The sequence below is a fragment of the Eutrigla gurnardus genome (genome assembly GCF_963514095.1).
Source record: "Eutrigla gurnardus genome assembly, chromosome: 12".
Lineage (NCBI taxonomy): Eukaryota > Metazoa > Chordata > Actinopteri > Perciformes > Triglidae > Eutrigla > Eutrigla gurnardus.
Window position 1 is genome coordinate 8,309,453 of NC_139926.1, and position 24,969 is coordinate 8,334,421.

Here is a 24,969-nt window from a genome sequence, read left to right on the forward strand (position 1 = left end):
AGACGGGGGGAGGATTTCATGCGTTTGCCTGTGTAGCAGCGACATATGTTTATCTCTTAAAAGTCTGTTTCTTAAAAGGTCAACATGTATTGAATTAATGGCCTGTACCTCCGTGTCGATCTGTATGTGAGATGAAGTGGATTTATCTTCAAATGCCAAGCCCCCGAACCCCTATTTGATTTTGATCATGACACACATTCATACACATCAATAGATGGAATGCGGTGCTGTGCTGGTATTAATAATGAATGCATTTTACATTATTAAAGCACCTTGATTATTAATGCTGAAGTGGGATCGAGCAGAGGCCGCGCAGAACCCCGGAAGCTGTACACATCCTGCAGCTCAGCATGACCTTTACGGAGAACCTTCCCTGTCCTTCCAGGAAATTATACCATGTCGGTTCTCAGGTGGAAAAAAAACATTCGTCTAATTGTTAAATGTGCAACCAGTGCATTCAGTCAATAAGAGTCATGGACAAAGACGTTTTGCACGGCATGTAATGTTGACAAATTGTTAAACACACACCAGCAGTATCTGGAGTTAGTATATTGTAGCCTGCAGCTGGTCACTTCTGCTACATCAGAACATTGAAACAACTGCACACTGCTTGATCACTGCTCTAAATGTAATTTGTAATTTGCTATATAACAGCTTTGGCTCCATGCATGACGCGTGTTACGATGCACCTGTCAGGCCGCCCTACAGCAAGACTCATTTTCCTGCAAATGTCGAGAAATGACACATTCACCAGTGAATCTCTGGCCACCACACCAAATCAGAATCAGAAACATATTTATTGCCAAGAAGGATTTTACACCAACGAGGAATTTGTCATGGTGACTAAGGTGCAGACATTGAGGACAATAACAATAAACAACAATAAACAAACAGTGACTATAATAAATATAATATATAATAAAATGAAACAAACAGAGACATAAGTGAGGGATGAGTGATAAATACAGATGGAAGAGCTGTACATGAATGTGCAGAAGATTGTTAAGAGTTATAAAGTTATAAAGTGGTGGGTTTGAGTGTAGGTATGGAAATGTCAGTGACAGTGTCAGTGGGGGTGGGGGACCCGGGACGTGTTGAGGATCCCCACTGCGGAAGGGAAGAAACTGTTCATGTGGCGGGAGGTTTTGGTCCTGATGGACTGTGTCTGGGATGGAAGGGGTCGGCCACAATCCTACCTGCACACCTCAGAGCCCTGGAGCTGTGCAGGACCTGAAGGAAGGTTGCAGCCAGTCACCTTCTCAGCAGAGCGGTTGATAGGCTGCGAATGCTCTTGTCCTTAGCAGTGGCAGCAGCGTACCGTGATGTAGTACATGGACATGGGTTTTGTGCCTCAACTGGCCACTGTTTCTCATCGTCACATGATGAGAAAAAAAGCAAACCATGTTGGACTAGAGGAACTTTACCTGAGTTCGAAGAACGCCATTTTTATTTTCTTCTTCTTCTGGTTCAAGTATTCGCCTCCTGCTCGGTTTAACGTTCGGCTGTGATTAGGAGCGAAAGGCTCTGCCTGACGCTTGCTGTCGCTCCTGGCTCCGTCGCCGCCCATCATCCGTGCGACAAAAGACAATTAGAGCTGAACTGTGGTGTGGGAATGAAATAGAAGTGGGGGAGCAGACGTGTGAGTGACGTGAAAAAGAAACGAGGGACAGACGGAGCATGTGAAGAGCCCACCGAGCCAAATGAAGTAGAAGCAGCGACAGCAGGATGTGGAGGTGGTTGGAGGTAAAGCGCTGTTGCTCAATCTCACCCTACCACCCCTCCCTCTCGCTTTCTCACCCCGCCCATCCATGTCTCCTTTATCAAACCATACCAGTCTGCAGCCACCCCCACACCGGGTCTCTCACCTGACTTCCTGTCGTTTCCTTCCTTTTCTAACCCTCCCTGTCTTCGCAGTCCTCCTCCACACTCCATCACCCATTTGAGGTCCCTGCTCACTTCTGCCCTACCCTTCCCTGCCCCGCCTCCCTCCATCTTGCCTCCGTCCCCCGTTCCTGCCTGTTTTTCTCCAGCCCCCATCCTACACGCCGTGCATACATAGACATGCATGTTCATACTGCACATAATCATCCAGTCCATGTACATTCACTATGTATTTCTTTGCACTTAATGTAAAGGTTACAACTTACAGAACGCTTGACGTGTATAAAAACGTCTTTGTGTACACAACAGTCCTTTGTTGTCTTTGCTGTAACTTCTATTTCTGTGGCAGAAATCATGGAGTCAAATACTTGGTGTATGCACACGTACTTCTGGGAAAAAGGAAAAACCATACCTTACGATGCTGCGCTGCAATTAACATGAGAGCGATCGAAGGCGAAAAACGACTCTCAGTGCAGTGATTCATTCAAAAACAGGTCAAGAATTTGAAATTGGGATTGCCAGTTACCTTGTACATTAAATTAGTATTACAGCATTGCCCTTATAAGGTTGGAGGACTCACAAGAGACCAATTAAAAGAGGGGAAAATCAAAGAAGCAGAGGCTGAGATATCCTGACCTTTAAGTCACTAATAAGATGGGGGAGACGGGAACATAAAGCAACTCGGCAGTGTTTCCTTGTTCGACGCCCCCTGCCCGATAATCATGTTCTCTTTTGGCCAAAACTGTGAATACCATGGTGACATCATCAACTGGTGAGTTCTTTTCTCAGACTGAACTGCCATTTGGTTTTTACATAATTATCCACTCATGTTCACGTCAGCTGATGTCTGTTGAGTGTTCGGATGCGTCAGAGACTGACTGATGTTTTCATCCTGTCAACGTCATTTCCAGTCATCGTAAAAAGAGGTCTCTAGGAGCAGTGAACTTTCATCATGTCACTTACATTTCAACCATAACCAACCAACCTCGTACGGCTTTTAGGCACCAGAGGCATGGAGTGAAGTGACTCGGAGTGAATTTGAGTTCACTCTGATAGACTGTTATGCAGTGTAAAGGTGAAGGGCTTTTATTGTGAAAGGTAAAGAGGCATATAAAGGTCTTTACCTCTTCAGCTGAGAATTCAACTAGCATTTACATGTTAACTGACAGTTCCACTGCTTTCATCTCTTATCGTTTAAGCCCATTTCAACCTGCAAGCACCGTTTTTTCTTCTTCAGGACTTTATAGTTTTATTATTCAGTCCGACATGCGATCATGTGAGCCGTTTTCCTGTTGGTGGGGTTACTGACGTGTCGTTCCCGTAATCTCCAGCTGTCATGAAACCGGTTAGTGTTTGCAAGGAGCACTTTTGTCATGTTGATCAAGGAGATGCAATCAAAGAGTGCTTATTTCTGTAATTTGTCTAACAGGCTGTAGAGCTTAGTCAACATTACGAGCGCCGTTTTTGTGCCAATTGTTTTGTCCTCGTATATCTGGCTCCAGCACAAAACTTTGATTGACTCGGTTGTTTTTCGACCGAGGAAACAATGAGCACAACACCACACCTGTTTGAATTGCTGAGAAAAACATGTTGGCAGAAATAGGTCCAGGACCAAGCTAGAGATGGAAAAAGTTTTTCACACAACAAACAAACAAAAAAAATGCAATGGGCAACTCTGTTAAATGGCGGCAGTACATTTTATATAGATAAAAAAAACCTTTAGAACATAAAATATAAAATGCAACACCTTCACCCACCGTCTTTTTTGAAATGACTTTGCTGGTGCATTCCTTTGAACTCCTGTCTTTGATGATCTGCAGCTCAGACAGTCTGTGTCTGTGTTTAATTTACTTCCCTGATTCCCTCAGGTGGAGGCAGTTCGTGAAAAATAACATCTCTCTGATTTACTGCTTCAAAGACATCATTGTGTCCATGTGCCTTTCTGCTTGCACAGGTAAAGGAGATCTGATTGGTTCCGACTCCCTGACAAAGGAGCAGGTGATCAAGACCAACGCCAACGTCAAGGCCCTGACCTACTGCGACCTGCAGTACATCAGCCTCAAGGGCCTCCGCGAGGTCCTCCGACTCTACCCCGAGTACGCCCAGAAGTTCATCAGCGAGATCCAGCACGACCTCACGTACAACCTGCGAGAGGGCCACGGTGCTGATGTGAGTACACACAGTGCTGAAGGACAGACAGTAATATCACAGGTGTAAGAGCTGTGGCAGGATTGCATTTTATTCATTTTGTGCTTTCATAGTTGCAAACCCCCATCCCTCAAATTGTCAATAAAATAAACTATTTTTTATTAAATTGAACAGATTAGACTGCCCCCTTGTGGCCACGGTTTGCCATTAAATGATGGTGTTGTTGGATTTTCTCAGAAAGTGGGAGTAGCAATGCAGAAGCGAGATGGAAACATGCCGACTTTATAGAATACTGAAGGAATATAAACAGTTTCATCACTTACCATAACCTGCTGCTGTTTGGTGAGGTATTTATGGGCTAGTGTGTTTGGAGGTGGGGACAGGGTCGACACAAATGGTGCCATAAAGGGTCAAAGAAAGGTCTGCAGGTGGCACCAGGTAGATGGTATATATTTATTAATACACGTACATTTTTTGGCTATGGTGTCAACAATACCCTGCCGTGGGCAACCCACCAGATCAGTCATGCCACTCCATGTGCGACCTCCAAAGTGCAAATCGACATTTTACGTGGTGCAAATGGGCAGCCTTGAGACACCTGAAGAAGGATGGATATCTATGCATGACCTTTCCACCACTACTGTAAAATACACACACAGATCTGTGCATGCAACACAGTTGCAAAAGACAAGCCTTGCAGTGCCTTTTTTTTTTTTAACTACTGCAATCACACACACTCGAGCACACGGCCTCTGGCTGGTGCAGCAGCAGCAGAGGGAGCAAAACACAGGGACAAGAATAGCTCAGTGCTCCTGTTTGAAACCGTGCTGTTGCTAAAAATAGTGCAGGGGGGGAAGCACGGGCTGTCCCTGACTGACTGCGTCCCCCGCAGCTGCTGCTAAGATTGGATCCTGCTCGATATAAATAGCCCAACCAGCCGAGGAGAAGGGGAGGGGGAGACTTCAACTCATTTTCTCATGTTCTGCTCTGCTGTTCCTCAGTTCCTCCTTTTTCCTCTGCAGTCCCGTGCGATTCTCCCGTGCGCTTGCTGCAGCGTGAGTGGGGTGCAAATGTGTGCACATGTCAGTATGTGTCTGTAGCCGCATCTAGAGGATGCATGATTCCACACGCACGAGCTGCTGCCCATGTCTTTGGTCTGGGCTGCAGATGTCCATCCTGGTTATGTATGCAAAGCCTTCTGGTACCAGCAGCCCAGGAGAACGTGTTTGCATTTGTATGTAAGAAAAGGCTGCAGATATACAGCACCTCCTTCCTCAGTCGACAGGTACTTTAAGAGGCAATCCCAGAGGATGAATGAGATTGTTCATAACAGCACAACAGTTGTAGACCAGAAGATGTGGAGGATGATAAAGAGGAAGGAGAAAAGTAGGAATTGAAAGCTGGGGTACCAAATGTGGAAAGGATTTACCGAGCAAGGGAAAAAAGTTTTTTAGATAACAAAACATCCATCTTCAAAGAGTTGGTTGTGTTTTCCCGTCGTCCCTCCCTGCTGATTCACAGGCTGCAGATTGACTGTCATGACCCCGGAGCCTTGGGCGAAACAATGCGATGTGCATGAACAACCAGTCGACTGGGCGCACTCAGCTGTGCTGCGGAAAACGGGGGGATATTACAGCGTGTTTCGGTTCCCCGTGTTCTCGAGTTGTTCAATCTCTGCACCAGAAGCATGATGGGAAGAACAGCAAAGTGCCTGCACTTGCACATACTGTGCACACAAATAGGAAAAAGAGCACTTTGTCCACTCTTCTCCTTGCAAGCATGCACACAGTTTACATAGACTCACATGTGCGCCTGCACTCAGACTTCTGCATGACTTAATCACACTTACACGATGCAAACACAAACTTCAGCTCGCCCACGCACTCACACACAGACACGCGGCAAGCGCACACTTATCACGCCCCCGCATCGCAGAGCGCTCCTTGGTTTGCCTCCAGGGCCGGGAGCTAAGATTAGAACAAGGGAGCTAAAAATACATCACGGTGGCACAGGAGGGGGGGCTGAGAGGAGGGCAGTGGGGGAGGAGGAGAGAAGAAAAAACGAGTATGCTGAGCAGGCAGGGACGGAGGGAGAGAAGAGACTTGATTAAAAGGAGAGAGGGAGGGAGGGAGCAGGGGAAGGGGAGGGAAAGTGGAGGGGCGTTGGCTTGTCTGCATGTTGAGATATGAAATACATTCATTAGTCACTGCGCCAGTCATTCTAGGGCACGAGTGATGTGATTATTTTGAAGGCAATTTATACTGTAATCCCTAAAGCTGTTGTTTTTAAAAGCAATTAATTAGTTTGAACGTGGAGGTAGAGTCAGACCCGGCGTCACATGTTTTGAGACACGACACACACGCCTCCCTCTTTTATGTGGGGGATTTAACGAGCTACACACCAATTACACACATTCCTTATTCCATTTTACGCACTCTAATGAAAGAGAGCAAATTCTATTACAAAATGATATAAACATACCTGAACAGTTGCATGAATACATTAGAATGATTAAAAATAATCAGAGTATTACAGGCTTTCGTAGCGGCTAGTCAAAAATTGTGTTAAATGTATTTCTGGGATGAAGAGGTGGGGATGTAATAGTGCTCGTGTTCTGGGAATCTAAAATGCTGCAAGCAGTATAAGACGGTAATTTGCAGTAAGTCACACCAACTCACAAAGAAAAAGTGATTTGCTTCTCTGTATCTTCCACTGCTTTCTTTCATTTTGATGCCAAACTTTTGAGCCACAGACAGAGAGTCCTGTTTTGTTCAGCAAGTCATTTCTGGAAGTTTCAGGGAGCCGGCATCAACACTGAGGGAAGCCTGAATTATTCAATTCATAAGCAGGGACATAGCTGATGGGGAGACGGGGCCAAGTAACTCTGTGTGTGTGTGTGTGTGTGTGTGTGTGTGTGTGTGTGTGTGTGTGTTTCCTGGATGGAAAGTCATGAAGAAAAGTCAGAGGCAGCAGTCTGTATTAAATACAGCATGAAAGTCTTCTTTTTTGCAGTCTGGCAAAGACAGAGGAAAAACAACATTCACTCATAACAAAATATGAAATAATTGGAATTTAGCGTGACCCCCGTCTGACATAATCCCTGGAGGCAGACGGGAGAAGTGTGCCCACTGCTCTCTCATTTATTTATGGATAAGCAATATATCATTCCCCCATATGGCAATAGAGACAAAAGCAAAACAGATTGCAGCGCCAGAAAGTAAATCATGAAATCGCATTAATAATAAAATATACAGCAAAAACATGAGATTCAGTAAAGTGAAATGAAAAAAAAACAAGGCCAGTTGGAAAAGCAAATATAACCTTCAGTATTCCATTTTTACCAGGATCTTGAATGGTAAACTAAAAACTAGCATTGATCATAATAATTACACAAACATTTTTAACATTAGATCTTCTATCTTGTGAGGATTTGATGAGTACATCTAACTCCTCACAACAACGATGCTCCAACTTTGAAATTGAAGGGATTCCAAAACCTTCAAAAAAGAAGATGAAGGGATATTCTGTTGTTTTTGTTGTGGAAATGTGTGGAGGAGATGTGATCTAATGAATGCCCTGTTAGAGGGGTGTGTTCAACTGAAGTGGTGAGAGGACCTGTACATCTGACTGGTCAATGGTTTGAAATCTTGTGTTTGGCTGCCACCCACTGGTAAAACCATGTCACTACACATATTTGACCAACCGTTCCAATCCAAACCCAACAGAACAGCAGGTGTGATGGCTCCTGCCAGTTCATGTGTGTCTACATTCTCCGCTCTCCTTCCCTCTCAGGTGGACTGGGAGAGTAACGGCGGCCTGGTGAAGAAGCTGCCGTCCATCCGCGAGGACGAGGAGGGCGACGAGGAGCAGAACTCGGTGTCCCGTGCTCCTCGCTCCCCGCTGCGTCTCAGCAGGGGGCTCAATTCGCCGCTGCGCTCCCCTCTCCTGCCACCCAGGCCGTTCCGCGCCCCCTCCGAGCACGCCCGCCCCACCACCCTGCAGATACCGGTGGTCAGCTTCTGCAGTGCACCGCCTGAACTCAGCCCCAGGTGAAACACACACACACACACACACACACACACACACACACACATACACACTCACACACTCACACACTCTCACACACACACACACACACACACACACACACACACACACACACACACACACACACACACACACACCGCTGGAAAAGAATACGCAGCAGTTGATGCTGCAGCATTGGTCTGGCTGCCATGGCAACCAGTAGGATACTGGTGGCTCACGTGGCTGCTGTGTATTGGGGTTTTCACACAGTAAGATGATGTGTGTGCATGGGAAGTAAACGTGTCCATGTGTGCACAGAGAGTAATGTCTACTGTGTGCAGTGGTGTGTGAACAAAAGCTGCAGATCACACACACACACACACACACACACACACACACACTCACACACTCTCTGTCATTAATGCTCTCTCAGCTGGTTTACATTCCCCTCCTGTGCTTCCTCTATACTTTTTAATCCTTCTTTTCCTGCATAGATTCGTGGACGGCATTGAAACAGAGAGCAACTCCACTTTATCACAGAAGTTTGAGTTCAGTCCCAGCATGTCACCTACAGCACCGCCCTCCCCATATCCAGGTAACACACACACACACACACACACACACACACACACACACACACACACACACACACACACACTCAGAAGAATAGTCTTTTTTTCCTCTGGAGGATTCCTGTTTTTCACATCTGTGTTGTGTTTAGGGATCCGGGAGCACTCGGAGATCAAGCAGACTGTGTCTAAACTGACCGAGGAGGTGAGTGCTACATGATGGAGGCTTGTTTATCCAATCAGCAGGACAGTCTGTCATCACTTTTAATGTTTTGTTGTAGATCCAGATCCAAATCTAATTAAATTATATTATTTAAATAACAGATTTAAAGGGCTTATGCTGCCTTAACTGAGCTCTTTGGGTGTTTCCGACTTGATATTTTATCTGAGCACACAACATGCTCTCTAAGTATCCAAGTTAATTATGTTGAGTCTTTGAACATTGTGTATGTGGAGTGTGTATCAGATTATGTTTTACACCAATAAGATTTAACTTTGGCAGATATTGTTGTAATGGATGGTGTGTGTGTGTGTGTGTGTGTGTGTGTGTGTGTTGTCTCTCTTCACCAAACAGATGAACAGTCTCTCTAAACACGTCTCCACGCTCAGCCATGAGCTGCAGGAAATGACACGCCTGCTTAAGCCCCTCCTCCAAACAGCACCGCAGCCAATCCTGATGACCATGATGCCAAATTTCACCCCGCCCCCCAGCAGCGCCAGCCACCTGTCAACAAGCACCTGTCTTGTGCTGCCACCCGCCGCCACACCTTGTTCCCTCCAGAGACCCGACAGTCATTCCCTGTTGGACATTGGAGACATAGAGGGAGTGGATTTGCCAAGATGCCTTCTCCCAACACATTCACCAAAAAGGCCTAATTCATCTTCTTCAGCATCGCCACATCTCCCATCCAAACCCCCAGGGGCCAACATCAAGGATCCCACCCACTCCAAGCTTCCCTCCCCTGAAGAACGACTTCCTGACGGATCCCCAGTCCTCCAAAGCCTCCACACTTCCTCCAGTAATGGGATATATCTGCCCTCGCTGCAGGACCAGCATCCTCTGGCCTCTCACACCCCTTCACCTTCTCTCTCCTTCTCCATGTCTCTCTGCTCCTCGCCCTCCCTTTCTCCCTGCCAAGACCCCCACCTGTCACAACCTGGCAGCTGTGGCAGCAGAGACCTGCTCCCCCCGCCACCCTCCCAGGACACCCCTCCTCCACCGTCCTCTCACTGCTCAGCTCCCCCATCGCTCACATCCTCCCCCGGTGACAGTCGGCTGAGGGCGTCCCCTTCCGTCCCTCTCGTGTCCCCCACCATCTCCCCCACCGTCTCTCTGCCCCTTGACTTTGTCAGTGCGAGGAAAAGGAAGAGAGATACCCAGACTCCACCTTGGTGTAACTCACATCGGCGCCTCGGCGAGGCCCGACCCCTCGCTCATCCCCAGGAGCTGGAGATGCAGGAGTGGGGGCGGCAGGTGGAGGAAGGGAAGTCCTCCACAGAGCACATCAGCTTCATTGATGAAGAAGAGCCAGCATTATGAAGGGATTAAACTGAACAAAAGTGAGAGATGACAAGAGTGGTAAAGAATGAAAGAGATGGAAAAAGGGGGAAAGGAGGTCGGATATGAGAAAGTGACGGCTGGATGATGGAATGAAAACCAATGGGAAACGAACCGTTGGTCCATTTCATGCAGGGAGTGATTTGTCAGGCAGGAAATGCTAAATAAGGACAGTCAGGTAAACACAGACACACCTGGGAGGCCGAAGCACAACGCCAGCTGTCAGCAAATCAGTGCGAAGGGTTACGTTTCTACACTGATCAAACTACAACAGCACGAATTGTCTTATAATATGAACACTTCAGTAGCGTCAGCCAGCCTGCTGGGACACAGAACCAGGGCACACCTTTTTACCCGGTTCCATTGATCTCTGGAGCCTTTAGCTCTTTCCAGCTAACTGATTATACAATGTTTCTTTTTAAACCCAAGTATGGATGCCTCCTCCTCTTCAAAGGGCAGGTACAAACACATATCTCCAAAGGAAAAAATGTTTTTCCCCCCGAAGCCAGATAATCCGACCCCCGGACTGGGACTGGGGCAGTCAAGTCTTCATTCAGTCCCAGTCACCTCACATGAAGAGCCAGTTTGCTTCATCCATGGAATTATTTTTACATTTTTAAACCTGCCTCTGGGCTGACAGAGGAAAACCGAGTTCCAAACCAAAACACGTGTCACCATTTTCTTTCCCTGTAAAAACGAGTTTGGACTGCACCCTTGAGTCAACACATGAGCATTTAGAGGAGCAGAAGTGATTCCATTCGAGTGTGGACTTAAACGTCCAAGCTGGACAAGGCTGTGTTGTGTGCCAAAGACAAAAAAAGCAAGAGTCATGGGAGAAACACAAATATCGTAAACAACACCCACATGTTACTGTTTATCACCACCGTGACTGTTTACAACCAGCCTATCAGATTGTACAGCAAACTCCCACATCACTCCTGAGCTTTAGCCATCCAGCCATTCGTGCCTTCTCCGCATAAAGACAGTTTCCTCAAGTCCTTCGCCTGTTGATCGTAGGCAGCATTTGGATCAAAATCGACATGAAAAGCCATCAGCGTCACCGACATGGAACACTCGCACCTTTTTATCTGAAATGTAATTTATGTATTTATTAAGGCTGTGATTTTTGTTGATGAAAGCAATGCTGGGAGGCAGAAACGGAAACGAGCTGGCGAGGAGGTTTGATCCATCTAAATGCAGAACTGGATGCACGCCAGGCTTCAGTGTCACCTCCCCGAGTCTTATGTAGCACACACACACACACACATTCATCATCTCCAACCCATTTGCCAACCACTTATGCTGGTATGATACAACAGCCTAACCCTACAACTACAATACCCAGGCTGCATTGCTGTGGAGCTCTCAGGACTTGGTGAGGTGCTTTGTGCAGCACATGATACTTGTAATATAGACAGCCAGATTTCTCGCTTCTATTTTCTGTAACGGGGGAGGAATCTGGACTCTTTACACACTGAAATACAAAGATTCACTGAGCAGAACTCCCATTGATGTCGGCGGAGTTCTGGTCTGGGGTGTGTGTGTGTGTGTGTGTGTGTGTGTGTGTGTGTGTGTGTGTGTGTGTGTGTGGGGGGGGGGGGGGGGGGGGGGGGGGGCTTAAATGCATGTCGCAGCTTTTCTTGCATGAGGAATGTGCCTGCTTTTGAGCTGTCAAGGGCAGAGGGCTGATGGGAGTCGACAAACTGCCCAACCTATGGGAGGACATTGGGTTTGAGATGTTTTATTAAAGACTGCTCTTACATAAAACCTTTACCAGGATTACATACTGTACAACAATAAAGAAGTGTTGTTTTGTAAAGACCCGAGTCCTCCACTACTCTCAGGAACCTCGCAGTTTGTGCCTCGTATCACAGAGGTAAGCTGTCTGTCAAAAGTGAAAACCAGGGTGGTTTGAAAAACCCAGAAGGTCCTTGAACAAAACGTACTTCCTGAAGTCTTTCAACCATCTGGAGGGAAATGTATTCTCTCTGCCGCAGCACTCAATAAAAGCTGAAATTGACCCTTTTTATAAAATGCCAGAAGAATATGAATGCATTATTTATTAGAAAATATACAAGAGCTATAAAGTACATATAAACAAATCTAATTGATAGTTTGAAAATATTAGTTCACATTGTATGAATCAAGCAAAGCCATTATTTCTAACTACCGTCTTTGTTTGGATAAGGAAACGGGGTCAAAAATCTTTTTTTGTCCTGCAGCAAACACAATATTATTATCAGGATTGTAAGAAAAGTGAAGTGGGAAATACTCTCAACACAGAGGTGTAAGTGTCGTTACAAAGCTCGTCCGTCACTGGGGAGCGAAACGGATCAAGTCATCTATTGGTAGAACACGAGTGCTACAAACTTGGCAACCATTTGCTTCAATACAAACTAAATTGGAAGTTTATGTGTGTACATTTGTGCTTTCTGGAGAGCAGGATTGTCAAAGACCTCGGGAAAAAATGCTTTGAAAAAAAGCTGGAAAAGATTTAGTTTATTCGCTCAATTCCTGTATCATGTTATTTCACCCTAGACACTCAACAATTGAGCCAAGATAGCCTCATATTGCTGTTTGACATCATTTCAGACTTCACCAAATGCATAAAAACGGGTCTGTCCAAAGGCATTTATTAGTTTCTGTATCTGGGAAAGTGAGAAACGCATTCAAATCCTCCCCAAACTGCTGCATCTCTGACATATTTAAACAATGTAAATGAGTGAGAGAATCATTTGAACTTGTTTTGATCTGAATGCAGAGGTTAAAGGAGAAATCCGGTCATTTTTGACCCCCATCTCTACCTGCCTGGCAGCCTTCCAGACTCGCTCCAATGCTAACCCATAGGGGCAACTTTTATCTGCTTTTCTGGACCTATGCAACACAGGTTGGGTCCGTACGAGACACGACAGCGCTCGTTTAGCTTAAATAGTGTTGCGAAACGACATAAATATGTATGTTTTTGCAGTTATACATATATATATGTGTATAATTATACTATACTGAGTTATACAGAGAGACAGAGTGAGGACGTCAGACGGGAACTTGCACAGACTTGCATTGTTTTGGCTACGGGCTGCTGTTTAGCTGTAAGCTATCGTTGCTATGTTGTAACATAGTCATACATATGGACATAACGGCTTCATGGATTTATTACGGACATGACGACTGCACTGCTCGATCGTTTCTTTATGGATTACAAAATCAAAACTACGAGGAAAACGTTTTCGTTTCTGCGTGACTGGGAGGGACGAGCACCGCTCGGCTATCTACTGCTAATGTCTACAGGGTGATTTGAGGTGAGTATCTCCATGCAAAAACAGATTTATGTCGTTTTGCCACACTATTAGAGCTAAACGAGCACCGTGGTGTCTCGTAAGGACCCAACCTGTGTTGCATAGGTCTTGGAATTATTTTCTGAGGCCCAGAAAAGCAGATAAAACGTGCCCCAATGGGTTAGCATTGGAGCGAGTCTGGAAGGCTGCCAGGCAGGTACAGATCGCGGGCTAGGCAACGTCAATTTTTGTCTGTTTTTTTATTCTAATAAGTCGGGATGACCCTGGGGACAACGGAAATGGGGTCAAAAATGACCGCATTTCTCCTTTAAAGCTCAGGACTCAACACATGAAGCTACCCCATCGTCTTCTTTCTGCTTTAATCCAGGCTGGCTTTTAAGGTGAAACTAAACTGCAACTAAAAAAAAATGTTTTGGGGGTTTTAAACACACATATGGCACTTAACTACAAGTACCCTCAAGGAGAAATAAGACGCAACACGGAAGAAAAATCCTTCTTCAGGTCTGCATATATTTTCAGTGGTAACATTCATTCTATCAGAGTTTCAGTACGGTTTGAAATGTCAGGGAAAAGCACGCGTGATAAATCCTGATTGGAGAAGAAATGATATGATGGATAGAATAAAAGTAGCACTTGACTCTGCTGCTCTGGATGCACTTAGTACCTTCCCCTCCAGGCGCCAGTCTCAAATCACATCTACTCTGTCCTCACCCACTTCTCAAAACACATCGGGGGGAAGAGACCCAGGAACTTTCGTTCATTACTGTTGCCAAACACGGAGGATGCAGACATCAAGTCTTATTCAATAGAGATGGAAGTATATACATACATTCCCTCTTGTGTGTGTGTGTGTGTGTGCGTGCACATGTGTGTGTGCTCATGCCTGTTCATTGATAACGGGGCAGGTCAGAGTATGCACTCTGGAACTACATTTCCCATTGGGATTATAAGGGTATTGGAGAGAAATGACAGGCGACGGTGCACGCAGAACCACAACAGTGAGAAGAGAAACGTTTAAAATCAGGGAAATTACATTTCTTCTCCATATTCAGCTCTAGAGACCCTGTTCAAAGTCACTTGAATCAGATTGCAGTGGCACCAGGAATCATGGTTCAGAGAGAATGAATGAAAACAGAGGGTCAGGGGAAAATAAGAATCCAAAAATATATATTTTTTTATATTTATATATATATTTATATATTTACGAGGTATGTATCCACAAAAAAAAGAAAACACGCAAAATTTCAAAATAGGTAGTCTGTGTTTTTCCAAAGGAGTCCTTGCTTGCGACGTCTTAAGGAAACATTATTTTCTAGTAATTAATTAAAAATAAAACTGGGAAGCATTGCTGTCCAACAGCCTTGCTCTCGTGTCAAACCTTGTAGTCCACAGAATCTCCGCTATCGGGAGTCCAAAAGCACCAAGGTGGCACCGGTGTTAGGCTGCTGCACTCCAACAATAACAGAAAGGATTGAAAATCTCAAATCACAAAGTCCCAAAAGAAAAAATCACTTCATTGTTGAAAACAAAAAACACAAGGACGCCTCCAAATCGTTGATTTCCCAACAACCGTGGTGTCAGAGTCTCCATGATGAGGCCTGGAGTGAGCTAAACTCTTGAGGTGAGGGGTGGGAGGTGAAGGGAGGCCGGCCACAGGTCCAAAATAGGTGTCTTTGTGCAACAAAACAAGCCTGGAAACAAAACAGGAAACCAAAGAACCAACGGCAGGTGTCCTCCATGATGATTGTTAGTTAGGCTGGCAGAAGGGGACCGCTCCCCTCTGTAGTCACGCTAGGTACTGCTGCATCGCCGTCTTCGCCCTGAGAGAGACAGACAGGATGAGTCCAGCTTGCTCTGCTAGTGTCTGATGAGAATGTGGTGTATTTGCTATTCTGACCCACCTGTCACAGAGGCTGGGGTCGGAGGCCTGGGTGAGTTTGTGCAGGATGTCCACGAAGCCCATCTCCCTCAGCTTATCCTGACGCTCCTGAGAACCTGAGAACACAGAATAATGCACAAAGGGGAAATAATTCATTCCTCACATCTCACATCGAAAATTCCATTTTCAAAAAGTCATAATGGCTCTGTCATTTCTTTAAGCATTTAGTGCACCATATTAAATTCAAATAGTGTTTTGTGGACAACAGATTTTGCTGTGCATCTAGAAGAAATTGAAATTTGTTGAACTTTGACCTGAGCTGTGCTGACCTTTGTGGGCACAATCGATGTTGACCACTGCTTGAACTGAAAGATGGACGAAAAACCAATTACTTGAGTTTCTGAATTTCCAGAAGTGTACAGTAACAACGTTTCCTCATACCAAGACCAGACAGGAAAGCATGCAGGTGCAGCTACCAGGTTTGTTATAAAAACACGGTTTTAATCTCTGAAATGTCTCTCCCTCCCCTCTCTGAACCTGGCCACTTTCTTTATTGCTCCTTCCACTTGTGTGTTGTGTCCCTTACCGTCCTCCTCATTCCAGATCAGATTTGAGATGCAGAAGGTGGCAGCAAGCTGCAGTTTCACATTCGAATGTCCCTGCGGGTAGAGCAGAAGTCAGAGATATTACAAGTGAGAAAAGAAAACCTAACAAAAGCACATGGCCTAAAATAGGACTTCCAGCAGTGTAGCATGATCCGTTTCCAATAAGAACTCTGTGTGCTGAATGAAGGGGAAGCAGTAAATAATCAGTATGCATTCTGCAACAACGCCATACATTTCATCTGTTCACAAGGGTGACTACAGTAGAGGGCCTGTAGTACCATGTAGTATTTGATTTTCTGGAGCATGTCGTCATTGGTCATGATGAGTTCCTTGGCTGTGTTGCCGTCGGCGATGTTGGCTAGGATGCACAGCGTCTGACAGGTAAGAAAAGCAGAACATGAGTGCCGTCATCTGGACATTTTGTTCTTTGCGATTCAGAAACAAATTCTTAAACGTAATCTCTCCGATGTGCTCCCAGCAGCACCAGAGCCAACGAAGACACATACCTGCATATCCTGTATGAAAACCATTTGTAAGCATGAAGCAGGGGGAGGGTCTCACCTGTTCTTTGACCTCTATACTGTGCTCTGCTTCCAGGATGAGGGTCACTGCCTGCATGATCTGCTTCCCATGAGAATTCATAATCTGGTCGATGTGCTGACGGGCGAAAGAGTGGAGAGCAAGCAGGAGAGAATCAGTATATGCATGCTGTATTATGTAAATTCAACAAGTGCATGCATGTGTATTAATATTTATACAGTAGGTAAGGAAGTAGGGAGCATTCCAGGTTACTACATCTTATTTGTGATATGCCACAAAAGCAGCCATGACACCTCTCTGACTGCAGAGGTGAACAGAACAGTTCAGGAAGCAACCTGCAAACCAAGACGGTCTACACAAAAGGGTGCGACTTTGCTCCTGCAGGCATTTTCTTTGCACACACAAGAATGTTTTTCATGAGTACAAGACTGCTGGGCCCGTCACTGACTGCATCCTGTGGATTATATCACTGTAACTAAGGAGGTTTAACACTGTGTCACAAGAGTAGGGGGCGATGTAGCCTATTATTATATCAGAGTACTGTATCACCATCATTGCGTTCCAAATTGCATACATCTCCATTTTACTTTTAGTACATACTTCATCCTGGTATTTTTGTCTACTATGTACTGGGAAGCACTAAATATTTTCCTGGCATACTAACTAGTATGGGTATTAGCATGCAAAGACTGTTTGGAACACAAACACAAGTTACCTATATTTCTGAAATTGAATGACCTGTAAACTCTGCTTATTATTATTTATAAAGGAATATGTCCAAACAGTACTGACACAAGGAGGCCTCCATATAAAATGAATGAATTGCCATGGGAATGAATATAAATGTAGTGTGTGTGTGTGTGTGTGTGTGTGTGTGTGTGTGTGTGTGTGTGTGTGTGTGTGTTTCTCTCTCTCACCGGCCGCGTTGACAGCAGATTGCGCAGCAAACCGAGGGTCTTCATCAGTACATTGGTGTCGGGGTCTGACAGCAGGCGAAATAACTGTTCTGTACCCAAATACCGAACGATCTCCACCTTCACCTTCTGATCTGCTTGGAACGCCATGTTCTACAAACAAAGACATATGTTTTGCACTTAAGGAATCTGCCAGTATGAGGCGCTGTATGAAAATGTAAAATCGGTCAATGGATCTTCTTCATTAGATTTTAACTCCCTGCAACGACATACACTATATTGCCAAAAGTATTCACTCACCCATCCAAATAATTTAAATCAGGAGTTCCAATCACTTCCGTGGCCACAGGTGTATAAAAGCAAGCACCTAGGCATGCAGACTGTTTCTACAAACATCTGTGAAAGAATGGGTCGCTCTCAGGAGCTCAGTGAATTCCAGCTTGGTACTGTGATAGGATGCAACCTGTGCAACAAGTCCAGTCGGGAAATGTCCTCACTACTAAATATTCCACAGTCAACTGTCAGTGGGATTATATTCAGCCAAGAAGTGGTAGGCCACGAAAAAAGACGGAGCGGGGTCAGCGGATGCTGAGGGACATAGTGCACAGATGTCGCCAACTTTCTGCAGAGTCAATCGCTACAGAGAGCACTACAAGAACAGTGCATAGAGAGCTTCATGGAATGGGTTTCCATGGCCGAGCAGCTGGGAACAGTTTGGGGACGGCTCCTTCCTGTTCCAACATGACTGTGCACCAGTGCACAAAGCAAGTCCATAAAGACATGGAGGAGAGAGTTTGGTGTGGATGAACTTGACTGGCCTGCACAGATTCCTGACCTCAACCCGATAGAACACCTTTGGGATGAATTAGAGTGGAGACTGAGAGCCAGGCCTTCCAGTCCAACATCAGTGTGTGACCTCACAAATACACTTCTGGAAGAATGGTAAAAGATTCCCATAAACACACTCCTAAACCTTATGGAAAGCCTTCCAGAAGAGTTGAAGCTGTTTTAGCTGCAAAGGGTGGACCGACGTCATATTAAACCCTATGGGCTAAGAATGGGACGTCACTTAAGTTCATATGTGAGTCAAGGCAGGTGAGCGAATACTTTTGGCAATTTAGTGTATATAAAGCTTTAAACACAACACAGATCTGAAGTGTTTCGTATTCTCAAGAGAAAATGAGAAAAATAGATTACAGCCCTGGAAAGCACAGGTTCAATAAACACTCCGGGTTTTGGATGGTTATAAGAAGTGTAAAATACTCTTCTTACCATCAGAGCCCAGATCCCATTGACCCTCAGTGCAGGACTGTCACTCTGGGTCAGACTGCATAGTAATTCAATCACTCCTGACTCCAGGATGGGCTGCAGGTCAGCAGAAACAAATGGTGTCATTATTAAAGTAATACGATCCGTTGTCTTTATGCGTGTGCGAGTGAGAGTGAGAGTACCTCTTTGCTGGGTGAGAACTCCAGTAGTAGATTGCATAATGTCGAGGAAGCCATGACCAGGACTTCATCTGGGGCGTTCTGCAAAAGCTTCATACAACAACAACTCCGTCAGTATGTGTTTGTACAGGTTCTTCCCCTACAAAAGGTGGGTGTTCCTTTATGCGCTCATTAACACGTCATCACGACTGCACCGACCTTCATGAGGGGTTTCCACACCGCGTGGTCATGGAAGCTGGTCCTCAGCTGCTGCACCGACCGCGAAAGACTGTGAAGACACCTGGGCGAAAAAACAAATATGGACAGAAGAGCACAGGGAGAGTTTAGTCACAGTGGCATGGCCTTCAGAGTAAAAAGACAAGTGGATGCAGAGGGTTAAACGGTGTACACTATGACACAAATTAAGAAGTAATGCTGCCTGACGTCATTCAGAGTGGAGACATTACAGCACAGTTAAATATAAATTAAATGCTCATTCCATCAGAACTCACATAACACAAATGCCTATTAAATTCTGAAGGGATTAAAGGGAGCTCAAGAGGGCAGATGTCAGGAGGTATACCTGACGGCCGCCAAACGGACTTTAATGCTGGATTCTGATAGGCCACTGACTATCCGGTCCATCATGTTCTCCGTCTCTGTGATCTGAAGACAAGAATAAGGAGAGAATGGATTAGAACATAAACATATAGATCCATGCACAATTATATATGGAAACAAATATAGACGGAAGGAAAGGGTCACCTTTTTGCGGATGTCCTCGTCGTTGGAGCCTAGTGAGGCGTAAAGTTTGAAAGCAGCTTGTCTCAGCTCGTGTGCGTGTTTCAGGTCATGATCCAGCTGCAGATGACAGAGAGCGGAAAGTGAACCGGTGCATAATGTCCACAAGCAGCACATCTGTTTGAAAAAATGTCTTTAAAGTTGATCGCTAGCACAGAGGGCTGCTAGGAAATGTTTGCTTGCTGACACGCTAAAGTAAGAAGGTGAATATGGTAAACATTATACCTGCTAAACACCTGAAGTATTGTGTGAACACATACATTAAAGCTGACCCTTTTCACCCCACTAGTAACAGGAAAAGGGCCCTCTCAGGCCCCGTGACCAACCCTCTTGATGTCAGTGATGGCAGACACTGAGCTGGGGTATTTGAAGTAGTCAGCGAGCATGGCCACCAGGTGGTCTGTGGTGCTTGCGATCCTCTGCAGCTCCACGTCAGGCTCCATCAGGTAGGCCAGCGTCTCTGCGCCCTCCACTCTCTCCTCAAGCAAATGCTCTTTACTGCACATCCGCACGAGGCATGGCAGGGTCTAGATGGAAAACAGGAAATCACATGCATATTAAATAAAGAAAAGAAACTGATATGATATAATAATATTAACTAGAGGTGCAGTTGTAGAGGCCTCAATGCCTGACCCTTAGGACTATGCAGCTTTCATCCGTCCTGATGGCACCCGCTCGACACATGTACGTTAGACTAGGACAGAAAGAGAAGAGGTCAAACCTAGCGTATACAGGCTATATAGTCACGTTTAATTCATATCAATTGAAATCATTCTCTCACTCACCATTTGGCTGCCGTTAGCTGCATTTCAATGGGTTGATCCCTTTGCATCATTCTGACAAATACCTGAGAGAGCAGATCTCCATCCACCAGCACTGGCAACAGAAACATACATAAACTGGAGTTAAAAAGTTAAAACTCATGTGAGGAGAAGATCAGAGAGAGAAAAAAAAGAGACTCACCATTCACCAGTGTCATAGAGACCTGAGTGTTCTCATAGGCCAGGACTGAAAAACACTTTAATGCCTGCATCCGGACCTGGAGAGGCAATGAGGTCAGAGGGAGAGAATCATAGCGAGTTAACCGTGTGTGAAAAGTCATATCAATCGGGTAAATACCACACCGAGAGAGAGAGAGAGAGAGAGAGAGAGAGAGAGAGAGAGTTACCTTATAAGAGGGTGAGATAAGTAGAGGGGCAATGTTCTGGATGGCGCCGTGGTTGAAAAGAACAGTCTGGTGCTCCGGGGTCTGGAGACAACAAACGTCCAGTCAACAATGAATCTTGGTCTGGATAAACGTGTGATGGACTCCACTGTATTTGTGTATCAACAAATACCAACAAATACCTTACAACAGTGGGAGAAGATCTGCGTGATGTACTCCTGGGTTCTCTGTGAGCGGCTAAGTAGAGACATTAGATGGGGAATCACAGTGGGGTCCTAAAACAAAAACACCAAAATGTAGTTTTAAAATGGAAATAGAGAGAAACGCCCTTGTCCTTGCTATACCATACAATTAGAGAAAACTGAAATGATAATATCTGTATGCAGGGAGAGAATGTGGAAGTATACAATATGTGTGCAGTGTGTATATATGTATATAGCAGGCAGGGTACAAGACAACCTACAGTATAGAGCAGCTGCACAGGAGTGACTGGACTGATAAAGACTGTTCTTAGACATCGAAGACAAGCTTCAATGAAGATCAGGTCCGGACACAGGAGCCCTGCAAGCCAAAACGCAGGAGTTGGATAGGTCTGTGTCTCGCCAAAGATGTTGTCCTTTGCAGTAAGTAATTGCGTGTGTGTGTGTGTGTGTCCCAACCTTGAAGAAGGGCAGGGATGATGTGACAGTCCACCAGGGACTTGATGTTGTTCTCTGTGCCCATGGCTAGGCTGCCCAGCACCACGGCACACTCCGTCCGTAGCTCCAGACTGGACGAGCTCTGCTGGAGCAGGTAGAGTAACCTGGAACCAGACGGACACACTGAAGCAATTTCGTTGTAGAGGGCGCTAAATAACAGGTCAGGTGTAGGGTTGGTATGGCTAATAAATTAAACTCTTAGGCAGTTCTGCTATATTTTCCTATTCCAGTTTGCATTTTGAGACATTGTTATTAAAAGTGTGCAGAGACGTACCTTGGTACTGCACCGAGGACAATCAGATTAGCCTTCTGCTTGTTGTTTCCTATGACAGCGTTCTTCATGTCACTGTGAAGTCAGACATATACAGAAACAGGTGAGGATCCTTCTTGGCAATCTATTTTAGAGCAACTGAGACAAATTGGCTATAAATAACAAACGTTTAAGAGCTGATAAGGCTTTAGATTAAGGCCTTTAACATACAACATCATTTACAGTATACATTTTGGTGACTTTATGGTGTACCAGTTAAGTATTTTGTACCGATACATAGATGTAGGGACACAGTAACAAGATGTGTAGTTAGGAAACAAGAGGGTAACAATCAAGGAGGTTAAAAAGATTCAACTGTTAATAGCTATTCTAATATTATGAAGTACTGTAGGACCGACTGAGCAACAATCTGGCGTAGCAACTTGGGAACAATTACGCTGCAGGCTGTAATCTAAAGCTTTGCAGTGCTTCTGCAACAGGTCAGAAAAAAAATGTACTTCTATTCTAAAAACATGCTTTGAGATTGTGAGGGGCAGAACAGCAGCGGTTGAGAGAGGTTGTAAAGACAGCAGGCAGACGGATCTGCCGGGCCCACATTTCCAAATAGGAACTGAGACGGTTTACATCAAGCAGGTGTACAACATATCATAGTAGGACACAGAATGAGGCAGTTAATTTGCATGCATTGCATTTTGTTTTCCATGTAGCTTCTGCTCTGCAAGCGCGGATATCATATAGCAGCAGAGTGAAGCTAATGGAAAAGTACAGCTGTAGCAGGCAGTCAAGACAGTTGGGTGCTCAGCTAGTGGAGCGTTAAAAGCCGTAACCAGAGCTAGTCCCTTCAGAAGTTAAAAATAACGATGAAATAGCCTGAGTCCAGGTCACCACATCGAGACAGAGCGTGAGAGAGAGAGAGATACAAAGTCACACTGATGATTGACATGCATTTTGAAATAGATTGTCACATGAAAGCCTGTGTATGTAAACAGAGGGTTCTTGCTTACTCAACCAACGCAGTTTAACACTGGACCTTATCAGTGTTCAGCAAAAGAGGAGAAAAATAAACAGCTCAAGCCAAAGGCTGTGTTGAAACGCATTGGCTGAAAAAAGTCAACACTCTCTCTCTTTCAGAAAGCTGGTACAATAGTGGAAATACCTGCTCTGACAAGTCAACCACATAAAAGTACAGGCTGTCATTTTATGATGCATGCACACTATATATATATAAATAGATAAAAATATGGACATACATGACTCCCTGCAGCACTTTCTGTGGGTCGGGGTCAAAGAGTCGGTCAACATAATGGCGACTAGTGGCAGTGACTTCCTGCATGAGGACAAATATATCAAATATTAGTGACAAAATGTACATATACATTTCCCAGGGTTACCTTGCTAGAAAAGCGTGCTTGAATCTTGCTCATATTCTCACACACTCACGCTCACACACGCGCGCACACACACACACACGCACACACGCACGCACGCACAAAATAAATATAGTGTACAGATTTTGAGAAACTTATCAACCTTTTAACAAACATTTTAAGATCAATTTAGTATCAAACTAAAGCTTAAGGCTTTAGAGAAAGAGCCTACCGCATTATGTGTTTGCATAATCTGGAATAATAGTAAGCATTTAAAGAAATTGAAATGTTATAAAAACTACAGCAATTAAACAAAAGTAATTGATTTTTGAAGGATTTACAACTACAATGCAGTTGTAGCTATTACATGTCTGATTTATCCTTCATAAAAGGCCTGATGTCAATGCAATGAATTAAGAGCATTAAGAGCTGTAGGCTATTTGATGTTTATTGGTTTTATCTGATCAATGTTATTAAGGTTTGTTGATTGGCTGGCTCCGTCTTGTTTGCAAGTTGAGGATCCCTGTAGTCTCCTTTCTGCATATAACCTTACCTAACGTGGGGGCGTTCCACTACTGCAGTCTGCCCGTTTTAGCCACCTATCCAACGTCAACTTTAGCTAAATTGTACCTGACGGCCATTTTCACCAGATAGAATAAATTACAAAACTATACTACGATCAGTGGGTAGACTTTCGGTTGCTGATAGAGCTCATTAGAAACCTCAAGAAGTAACGTTAGGCATCAGTGAGTTACGCTGGCTTTGCTAGCTAAACCGTATTGCTAACGTTAGCAAACGTTAGCTATCTTAACAACATTAAGTATGTTATTGTAATTCGCAAGTTACAATGGTTTTCGGAAATAATATCGGATGGTTGGAATAAAACAATCTAATTCCCGCAACTTATGTTCCATTGAGCATTGCAAACATATTTTAAACGTGTTTGAAACAGCGGTGACAGTCCTCTCACTCTTAGCAGTTAACGTTAGCTGCTAACTCATTCAGAGTGGCACTGACAGGTACTTTGCTCGGTTTTGTTTCCTAAACACACCGACGGGGTGACCACGCACATTAACCGCGTGCACCCTTCACATGTTCACAACGTCCCCGCCCGTGCGGACGAGGTCATAATCAAACTGTTCTCACCATCAACTACGTAGGCTGACGGCTACAGTGCTACATGTTGCAAAGCCTTGAATGTAGCTTGCAGGCTAACAGAAAACACGCCTTCATAGTTTGACAGCCCCTAGCTTCTTTATATGTCTGATCAAATGATACCAACCACACACTGTTGGAGTGCGTATTCCGTTAATTTGACAACGGCATTTGAAACTATGGGAGTGACACTCACAGACAGCACACTGATGCGGAGCGGGGCCTCCAACAAGCACGCCATCTCTCTTCCCCCGATCGGGCGCCCCAATCGGCGCAGCACTTTACAGACACTCCGCCCCCCAGAGCAGCTGTGAGCGGCTTTTAAAAAAGTAACTGCAGCTAAATCACGCCGCTCCTCGCTAGCGTAATAATGAAATCAGGTTATTATATCCCTCTGTGGGCTCGTTTGCAAACACTAGCAGCAGATATACAACAACAACCAACACTGCTAACTTGGCGAGCTGTCTGACAGACAGTGGATTTGTCAATTAAGTAAATTTTGTTTATAAATGTGACGTAGGGGACGTATCTTGGAGTTAGATTCGATACAATAACTTATCTGATACGAAATATGTAATGGATACAAAAATAAATAAAGACTGTGTGACAGATCAATGTTCTATCTACAAGTATATTAAACAATCCGTAAACATTAAACAATATACCACA

General features: G+C 44.8%; 3 protein-coding genes across 5 annotated transcripts in view; 1 reads left to right on the top strand and 2 right to left on the bottom strand.

The window, feature by feature from the left end:
• Nucleotides 1-11,307, top strand: part of kcnh3 (potassium voltage-gated channel, subfamily H (eag-related), member 3) — a 124,875-nt gene extending 113,568 nt beyond the window's left edge. Inside the window, exons 11-15 of the mRNA XM_084022234.1 lie at nt 3,836-4,050; nt 7,822-8,078; nt 8,550-8,650; nt 8,777-8,829; nt 9,199-11,307. Coding sequence (XP_083878360.1) covers nt 3,836-4,050; nt 7,822-8,078; nt 8,550-8,650; nt 8,777-8,829; nt 9,199-10,164 — 1,592 coding nt within the window. The 3' untranslated portion in view covers nt 10,165-11,307. The remainder of the gene's footprint in view (nt 1-3,835; nt 4,051-7,821; nt 8,079-8,549; nt 8,651-8,776; nt 8,830-9,198) is intronic.
• The window catches only part of idh1 (isocitrate dehydrogenase (NADP(+)) 1), a 183,374-nt gene that overhangs the window by 124,584 nt on the left and 33,821 nt on the right, over nt 1-24,969 (bottom strand). The gene's annotated exons all lie outside the window — the stretch shown is intronic.
• On the bottom strand, nt 12,226-24,775 carry armc8 (armadillo repeat containing 8). 3 transcript variants are annotated; one of them, XM_084023830.1, is made up of 23 exons: nt 24,497-24,775; nt 23,029-23,105; nt 21,782-21,853; nt 21,469-21,611; nt 21,273-21,370; nt 20,992-21,084; nt 20,813-20,893; nt 20,608-20,683; nt 20,430-20,520; nt 20,278-20,338; nt 19,971-20,171; nt 19,609-19,704; nt 19,427-19,509; nt 19,063-19,144; nt 18,868-18,954; nt 18,689-18,781; nt 17,420-17,569; nt 16,524-16,619; nt 16,241-16,336; nt 15,944-16,016; nt 15,687-15,722; nt 15,380-15,473; nt 12,226-15,298 (listed from the first exon to the last, which is right to left on the bottom strand). In XM_084023830.1, exons 1-23 carry the CDS (start codon nt 24,539-24,541, stop codon nt 15,265-15,267), a joined length of 2,058 nt encoding a protein of 685 aa, XP_083879956.1. In that variant the 5' UTR covers nt 24,542-24,775; the 3' UTR covers nt 12,226-15,264. The 3 variants fall into 3 exon arrangements, with proteins under 3 accessions (XP_083879956.1, XP_083879955.1, XP_083879957.1); XM_084023829.1 differs by having other exon boundaries at nt 15,672-15,722; XM_084023831.1 differs by lacking the exon at nt 15,687-15,722.